This window comes from Xyrauchen texanus, chromosome 31 (genome assembly GCF_025860055.1).
Source record: "Xyrauchen texanus isolate HMW12.3.18 chromosome 31, RBS_HiC_50CHRs, whole genome shotgun sequence".
NCBI classification, from domain to species: Eukaryota; Metazoa; Chordata; class Actinopteri; order Cypriniformes; family Catostomidae; genus Xyrauchen; species Xyrauchen texanus.
The window spans coordinates 4,272,561-4,281,885 of record NC_068306.1 but is presented as its reverse complement, the minus strand read 5'-3'; the positions used below and the strand labels follow the sequence as shown (position 1 = coordinate 4,281,885).

Below are 9,325 nucleotides of genomic sequence, written 5' to 3'. Positions count from 1 at the left end.
CCAATGTGCGGATCACCCGTTGGTACCTGGCACTTCAGCCATTCAAATTTGAGCTGATCCACAGACCAGGAGCACAGATGGCTGTGGCTGACTTTCTCTCCAGAAATGGGGGTTTGGAAGGCTGGATGATGCCCTGGCGTGAGTAGGGCAGTGGGGATATGTGGTGATGGGGGTGTGGTCATGTGTGGAGAGAGAGAGAGATGTAAGGCTCATCACCGGAGTTGCCTTTATCTTTAAAAATGGCAAAGAGTGTCAATTGCATGGCATCAATAAGATACCATGATTTGAATCAGGACAATAATTTGAAAACCTTTCAAAATTTTAAAATATATTAAGATCACAGTTAGAGACTCATGCTACAACACTGCTAACAAAACACAATAAATGAACTTATAATTTAAATTATAATTTGTGTTTGAGATTATACCTTTTAGAATGGAAGAATGGAAGGTCAACTTTGGTGTTTTTCTCCAACATGTCAAATATAACAGGAAAATACAAATGTTTTGATGGTACAAAGCAATCAACAATTATAGTATTTTGAACCATGGTGGCCTTTTATTTATCAAAGTGTCCAAACATCTCTCCAAGCAAGTATTCACGTGTGCCCTCTTGTGCACAATGTGTGTATATGTGCTCTTCCTCTGCTTGCCCATGTGGGAATATGCTTCATTCCCAATATGGATTCCGGACACTCTCTAGACATCCAATGATGACCATCTTATACACATATGATGCAAAGGCCATTAGCAATTAGCCACCATAGCTTGCAATGAAACAATAATCAAAAAGCAAGAGTAAAAAACATTCACTTCAACTAGCACACTGCTTGGTGTAAATGCAATCCAGTTAGAGAATATCCACACACTATAAAATGTTAATGCCAGGTGTAAAGGGGGCCTAAATGCGAAATTACTTTGGTTGTACAATCTGTGCGGACGGTCCACGTACAGCCCAGATTTTCTCTTTTCTTTGTCATTGCACCTGCTGTTGACTGTAACAAAAATATCTCAAAGCAGACTTATGTACATGCACCAAACACATTTGTAATGGCTTGAGCTCGACCGTGTGCAAGGTGATCCGGACCACTGAAAACAAAGTATACCCGAGCCTTTAAATGGTGCAGCACTTTTGGGAGAAATTCCATCCTTGGGTTTATCTGAATTTCAAACTATTTGCTTGATATCGTTGGACCTGAAGATGATTCTTGGTCACTGTGACTAGTTGGGCAATTATGTTTGACATGTTGCTGTAGATGACCTGATCGGTTGAAACCTTTTCCACATGAAGAGCAATGGTATGGCTTTTCTCCAGTATGGATTCTCTCGTGAGCTTTCATGTTTTGTGACAGAGTGAAACTCTTTCCACAGTGTGAGCACTTGTATGGTTTCTCTCCGGTGTGAATCCTCTCATGTTTTTTCAGATGTTCTGACCGAGTGAAAGTCTTTCCACAGTACGAGCACATAAAAGGTTTTTCTCCAGAATGAATTTGCTGATGTTCTTTCAAGTGGGTGGCTGTTGTGTAGGTCTTCCCACAATCAGAGCACTTATTCACCCCGGCACCGTAATGTATTTTCTGGTGCTGTTTAAAATAGGACAGGCGAGTAAAACTCTTTCCACAAAAAGAACAATTGTAAGGCTTCTCGTTTGAGTGCGTTTTCAGATGCTGTTTCAAGACTGATTCTACAACAAATTTTTTATCACACTGATCACATTTAAATGGCCTTTCTCCAGAATGACTACAGAAATGATGTGTGAGGCTAGCTGCATATACAAAATCTTTTCCACACTTTTGGCACGTGTGAGGCTTCGTGTGAAATCTTGTGTGCAGATTTAAGCGTTCTATACGTTTGAAACTCTTTCCACACTGGTGACACGTGTAAAGTTTCTCTCCAGTATGAACTCTTGTGTGCTTATTAAGGCTTCCTTTATCCATGAAACCTTTTCCACACTGATAACACGTGTGAGGTTTCTCTCCAGTGTGGACTCTTGTGTGCAGATTAAGGTGTTCTTTACGAATGAAACCTTTTCCACACTGATGGCACGTGTGAGGCTTCACTCCAGTATGAATCCTTGTGTGCTTCGTAAGGTTTCTTTTATCTTTGAAACATTTTCCACACTGAGAGCATGTGAAAGGCCGCTCTCCAGTGTGAATTTTTGTGTGCAGATCAAGACTTTCTTCACATGCAAAACCTTTTTCACACAGTTGGCACATGTAAGACTTCTTTGTATGAATTCTTATGTGCAGAATAATGTGTTGTTTACGTTTGAAAACTTCTCCACATTCATCGCACGTGTAAGGCTTCTTTATTGTGTGAACTCTTATGTGCATTTTAAGGTTATCTTTACTTCTGAAACCTTTTCCACACTGTTGACATGTGTAAGGCTTCTCTCCAGTGTGAATTCTTGAGTGCACAATAAAATGTTCTTTACGTGTGAAACTCTTTCCACACTGATGGCATGTGTAAGGCTTCACTCCAGTATGAATCCTTGTGTGCTTCGTAAGATTTCTTTTATCTTTGAAATATTTTCCACAATGAGAGCAACTCAAAGATTTTTCTCCAGTTCTGAAATCATGATGTTTCTCCTCCACTTCATTCAACTCTTGACGTTCCTCTTTCACATCCATCAGCTCTAGAATAAACACATTCAAATTAAATTCAAGAGAGACAAATGTCACAAAGAAATCAAATTGAACCCTTATATAATGGTAGAACATAAATGTTTATACTGTTGTAGGGTTGGGTTTAAAAATTAAGTCACATACAGTATATGATGTGATGATCAATTGTTTGATGACAGCTCATTGCCATGTGGAATGAGGGAAACACTATAGTGACAGTTTGTCAATAAGCATTCTGAGATTATTTTCATCTCACCACAATTGTACGGAGTGGTTATCTGAATTACCGTAGAGTGACCTGTCAGTTGGCACCATTCTGAGTAAAGTCTAGAGACTGTTGTGTGTGAAAATCACAGGAGATCAGCAGTTACAGGAAAAACTCAAACCAGCCCATCTGGCACCAACAATCATCCATGCCATTATCTCATCAGCCAATCGTGTGGCAGCAGTGCAGTCCATAAAATCATGCAGATACAGATCAGGAGCTTCAGTTAATGGCGCCGAGTATGGCTTGTGTTGCAAGCACTGACCCAATATTGCAGTTTTTGTTTTGTCTACAATTCTTATGTTTTTTGTCTTGGATGTTGTCTGCCTTATTGTCTACAATAAACAAACACTTCTGGACATTGGTTCTGCAATAGCACACAGAAAACCGGACTTTAAATACCATGCTGTCAATGCTGACCCGCTGTTTTCAAACACAACAGCGGAGCCCTGGGCAGCCCCGGCCGCAGAAACGCAGCCGGAACAGGGGAAGGAGAGCCGACGTTGTGCAAATCAACCCCTTCTACCCAGTATTCTACTGGCAAATGTTCAGTCTCTGGACAACAAGCTATGCGAGCAGATGAGAGATGAGGGACTGCTGCATTATCTGCCTTACAGAAACTTGGATGGCTTCACCGTGCACCGAGCGGACAGAGCGAAAGACCTCTCAGGTAAAAGCAGAGGAGATGTTTTATAATCAACAAATCCTGATGTGATCAAAAGAATGTATATTCCATCAAGTCTTTCTGCTCTCCTGATCTGGAATTTCTCATGCTTCTGTGTCGACCATTCTGGCTACCGAGGGAATTCACAGCAGTCATTATCACAGCTGTGTACATCCCGCCACAACCCGCCACAGACCGCGCACTCAAGGAACTGTATGGGAGTATACATGAGCAGGAAACCAAGCACCCAGATGCTGCGTTCATTGTGACCAGGGTCTTTAACAAAGCCAACCTCAAGTCAATAGCACTGAAATTCTACCAGCACATCAGCTTCAACACATGAAGGGAGCGGGATTTGGACCATTGCTACTCTCCCTTCAGGGATGGCTACAAATCCCTCCCCCACTCACCATTTGGCAAATAGGACCACTCTTCCGATCTGCTTCTGCCGCTCACAGGCAGAAACTGAAACAGGTTATCACCCGCCCTGCCCAATCAGATTATATGCTACAAGAATGTTTTGATCACGCGGACTGGGAGATGTTCGGTCCGCCTCTGTTGATGACATCGAACTCTACGCTGATACCGTAACGTGTTTCATCGGGGAGTAGAGGACGTTGTACCGACTAAAATTATACAGATCTACTCGAACCAAAAACCGTGGAATAATAGCGATGTTTGTGTGGCACTTAATGCGTGGACCTCCACTTTTAATTCTGGGAATGTGGAGGAGCATAAACAAGCCATTTATGCCCTCCGCAAAACTATTAGAGCAGACAAACCCAGACGATCCCGGATGAGCTAAATATTTTTATGCTTGTTTTGAGGGAAATAACACAGCCCTCACGGAGAGAGCACTTGTGGCCGACGCTACAGAGGTTGGTTCACTCTCAGTCTCTGTAGCCGACGTAACCAGATCCTTCCGAAGGGTGAATATTCATAAAGCCACGGGTCCAGATGGCATTCCGGGCCACGTCATCAAAGCATGCGTGAACCAACTGGCTGGTGTTTTTACGGACCTTTTCAACCCTTCCCTCTTCTTGTCTGTTGTCCCCACATGCATTAAAACGTCAACCATTGGGCCTGTACCAAAGCAAGCCAAAATCACTTGCTTAAATAACTGGCATCCTATTGCTCTGACCCCATCAACAAATGCTTTGAGAGACTAATCAGAGATTAAATATGCTCTGTGCTGCTTCCCTCACTGGACTCACTGCAACATCTGCTCCACTGATGATGCCATTGCATCTACAATACACACTGCTCTCTCCCACCTGGAAAAAAGGAACACATAAGTGAGAATGCTGTTTGTAGACTACAGCTCAGCATTCAACACCATAGTGCCCTCCAAGCTTGATGAGAAACTCCGGGCTCTGGGCTTAAACAGCTCGCTGTGCAGCTGGATACTGGAATTCCTGTCAGGCAGACGTCAGGTGGTTAGAATGGGCAGCAACACCTCCTCATCACTGACCCTCAACACTGGAGCCCCGCAGGGCTGTGTTCTCAGCCCACTCCTGTATTCCCTGTAAACACATGACTGTGTGGCAACACACAGCTCCAATGTCATCATTAAGTTTGAGGACGATACGACGGTGGTAGGTCTGATCACTGACAATGACGAAACAGGTGAACACTCTGGTGTCAGGAGCACAACCTCTCCCTCAACGTCAGTAAGACCAAGGAGCTTGTAGTGGACTTCAGGAGAAAAGACAGAGAACACAGCCCCATCACCATTAATGGAGCACTGGTGGAGAGAGTCAGCAGTTTCAAGTTCCTCGGTGTCCACATCACTGAGGAACTCACATGGTCCGTCCACACTGAGGCCGTTGTGAAGGCTCACCAGCGCCTCTTCTTCCTGAGACGGCTGAGGAAGTTTGGAATGAACCACCACATCCTCACACAGTTCTACACCAGCACTGTAGAGAGCATCCTGACTGGCTGCATCACCGCCTGGTATGGCAATAGCACTGCCCACAATGGCAAAGCCCTGCAAAGGGTGGTGCGAACTGCCAGACACATCATCGCAGGTGAGCTTCCCTCCCTCCAGGACATATATACCAGGCGGTGTGTGAAAAAAGCTCAGAGGATCATCAGAGACTCCAGCCACCCGAGTCATGGTCTGTTCTCACTGCTACCATCAGGCAGGCGGTATCGCAGCATCAGGACCCGCACCAGCCGACTACATGTCAGCTTCTTCCCCCAAGCAATCAGACTGTTGAACACTTGATCTATCACGATCAACATACATCAGCACTGTACTTTATTAATCGTATTATCTCACACTGGATAAAATTATATAAATGATATTCTCTCTATGTGTATGTGTATTCTATATTGTGTGTATTGTTTACTGTACATTGTATATTAGATATGTAAATTGTGTTGTGTAAGTATGGGGTTTACTGTAATTGGTATATGTCTCATCACTGTCATGACTGCTATGTTGTTCGGAACAGCACTCAAGACTTTCACCCACATACACAATCAGAATGGGGAAAACAAATTTATATCAGTGATTTGGACTGTGGCATGATTGTTGGTGCCAGATGGGCTGGTTTGAGTATTTCTGCAAATGCTGATCCCCTGGAATTTTCATACACATCAGTGCATCTAGAATTTATTCTGAATGGTGACAAAAACAAAAAACATCCAGTGAGTGCCGCTCACAAAGGCACGACCTCAATCCAAAAGAGAGGAGGCCGACAAACCGGACTCAGTTACACCAGTTCTGTCTGGAGGAACTTATTGGGAGAAGCTTGTGGAAGGATCCCCAAAATATTTGACCCAAGTTAAACAATTTAAAGGCAATGCTACCAAATACTATCAAAGTGTGTGTGTAAACTTCTGCCCCACTGGGAATGTGATGAAAGTAATAAAAGCTGAAATAAATAATTCTCTCTACTATTATTCTAACATTTCACATTCAAGTAGTGATCCTAACTGACCCAAAACAGGGAACATTTTCTACAATGAAATGTCAGGAATTGTGAAAAACTGAGTTTAAATGTATTTGGCTAAGGTGTGTCTTCTGACTTCAACAGATATATATAATATGTATACACTGATGAGCCAAAACATTATGACCCACCTGCCTAATATGACGTTGTTCCTCCGCGTGCCGCCAAAACAATGTCGACTCGCAGAAACATGGACTCAACAAGACCCCTGAAGGTGTCCTGTGGTCTCTGGCACGAAGACATTAGAATCAGTTCCTTCAAGTCCTGTAAGCTGTGAGGTGGAGCTGCTGTGGATCGGACTTGTTGGTCCAGCACATCCCTCAGATGCTCAATTGGATTGAGATCTTGGGAATTTGGAGGCCAGGGAAACACCTTGAACTCTTCATCATGTTCCTCAAACCATTCCCGAACAACGTGTGCAGTGTGGCAGGGTGCATTATCCTGCTGAAAGAGTCCACTGCCATCAGGGAATACCATTGCCATGAAGGGGTGTACCTGGCCTGTAACTATGTTTAGGTAGGTGGAACATGTCAAATTGAAGTCCACATGAATGTCCGGACCCAGGGTTTCCCAGTAGAACATTGCCCAAAGCAATCACACTCCCTCCACCGGCTTGTCGTCTTCCCAAAGTGCACCCTTGTGCTTCCATTGCTCCAAGGTCCAGTTCTGACACTCGCGTTCCAATTGTAGGCGCTTTCGACAGTGGACAGGGGTCATCATGGGCACTCTGAGCGGTCTGCGGCTAAGCAGCCCCATACCCTGCAGAGTGTGATGCACTTTGTGTTGTGACACATTCCTCCCGTAACATCATTAACATTTTCTGTGACTTGTGGCACAGTAGACCTTCTGTCAGTTCGGACCAGACAGGATAGCCTTCATTGCGCATCGATGAGCTTTGGGTGCCCAACACCCTGTCGCCAGTTTGTGGTTTCTCTCCTCTCGGACCACTGTCAGTATGTACTCACCACTGCTGACCGGGAGCACCCCACAAGCCTTGCCGATTCAAAGATGCTCTGACCCAGTCGTCTGGTCATATCAATTTGGCCCTTGTCAAAGTCACTCAAGTCTTCACTCCGGCATGCAGCACGTTGGCTACGAGAACTGATTGTTCACTTGTCATCTAAACTACCCAGACCTCGACATGTGGGCTTGTTTGTAGATGAGCAACGTTATTCCATTCACCCAATATTTTGGCTCATCAGTGTATATATTCCATTCACTTATTTGTATTAAAATAATTATTAGCTTTGTCTTGCTGTTGTAATGTTTGTGCACTGGAAGATTCTGTCACCAAGACAAATTCCTTGTGTGTGTGTGTGTGTGTGTGTGTGTTTAAGCATACTTGCCAATAAAGCTGCTTCTTATTCAAATGCATTATTAGTAAACATAGTATAAAGTATAATTCAGCATAATTGTTGTCTGTGATTGTTCCACCGTCATGTTTGTTCCAGCTAAACAAGGAATGTACAACAACAGAAACATACCTGAAGGAATAAAATCATCATCATATTCATCACTGTGTTCTTCCTCTTCTTTGATTTCTTCTCTCATCTTCATCAGGTTCCTGCAGTCCAGCAGCTTCACTGAACACATCTTCACTTGTGTCTGCAGCATCCGCTGTTCTCCAACATGTATGACATCCATCTGCTCTCTCATGATGAACATCTGATAACAAAAAAATTATGATTTGTATAATCAAAATGACTGAATTGTCTCAACATATTTATATTGTAGTCTATATTATAAACAGCTACTGTCATCATCCACCATATTTAGCTAACAGCTATTGATAAAGCTGGCTAGCTAGCTAGCTAACGTCGACATAGGCTATCGAATAAATGCAGTCAATGTATCATGCAAAGAAAAGTGATTACTTCAAACTACAGTCTGGCATAATCAGATCTATATCTACACTTTGTTTTAGCCCTGTTCCAGCACTGGAGATTCAAATTTAATATACAGTCTCAAAGTTTGTAATAAAACAATCATAACTGTCATTTTAATTATGCTACCTCATCTGTTAGCATGATGCCAGTGAATCACATTCAGCCTCTTTGTACGTTACATCATTGTTTTGGTCGATGCTCGCGTCACTATGGAGTGTGTGCACGAGCGCGAGCAACAGGCTGCAGTTCACTGAACGGCCACAGGTGTCGCCAATAACAAGCGTTTCTCAATCTCACATACTGCACCTTTAAATATAAACACGAGCATCTAAAATATAAAGTGATTAAGTCTATTAGTTCTTCAGTTTTTTATTTATTTTACTCACCTCTTTTATATTAGCACTAATTAACTATTATTATGAAACTGATTAGATAAATGAGAACTTCTACAAAGACTTTCTCAAGAAACTAAATATTAAAAGCGTGCATCACAAAACAATATAATAGTCTTTACAGACATTTAAACGCCACAGACAGAAAAACATCATTGTAAATAAAAGTCACAGCTGATGTAAAACACATTGATCACGTACCGAACTGCTCAAAGCATCAGCTTCTTCTTCTTCTTCTTCTTCTTCTTCTTCTTCTTCTTATTTTTATTTGGCGGTTAGCAACTATTTCTTGTGCATTACCGCCACCACTGGACTGGAGTAAGGCACGGGAGTTACTGGCTATTCTTTACCGTTATAAACAAACAAAATATACCACAAATTAAACAAATATTGATAAAAAAAAAAAAAAAAGAAAAATTAAGTTAATCTTATATCCTTCTTAAAAGACCTGTACTTTTCAAAAAAGAAAGTAAGAAATCAAAATTCTCCCTTGAACTTCTGTTCAATAGTATTTTAGTTTCTAAAGACATTTTCTTTG

At 42.4% G+C, this 9,325-nt stretch overlaps 1 protein-coding gene across 1 annotated transcript; it reads right to left on the bottom strand.

Annotated features, from left to right (window-relative positions):
* Window positions 1–433: 433 nt before the first annotated feature.
* LOC127625281 (gastrula zinc finger protein XlCGF26.1-like) lies at window positions 434–9,020 on the bottom strand. Its single transcript, XM_052100472.1, has 3 exons — window positions 8,989–9,020; window positions 7,994–8,174; window positions 434–2,634 (listed from the first exon to the last, which is right to left on the bottom strand). Exons 2-3 carry the CDS (start codon window positions 8,172–8,174, stop codon window positions 1,172–1,174), a joined length of 1,644 nt encoding a protein of 547 aa, XP_051956432.1. The 5' UTR covers window positions 8,989–9,020; the 3' UTR covers window positions 434–1,171.
* Window positions 9,021–9,325: the final 305 nt, after the last annotated feature.

Excerpts from the sequence above, each read along its gene's own strand:
- LOC127625281 (XM_052100472.1), bottom strand. The coding sequence starts at position 8,174 with ATGTTCATCATGAGAGAGCAGATGGATGTCATACATGTTGGAGAACAG. Across the intron at positions 2,635-7,993 it reads TGATGATTTTATTCCTTCAG|AGCTGATGGATGTGAAAGAG; the intron begins GTATGTTTCTGT and ends TGTTTATTCTAG.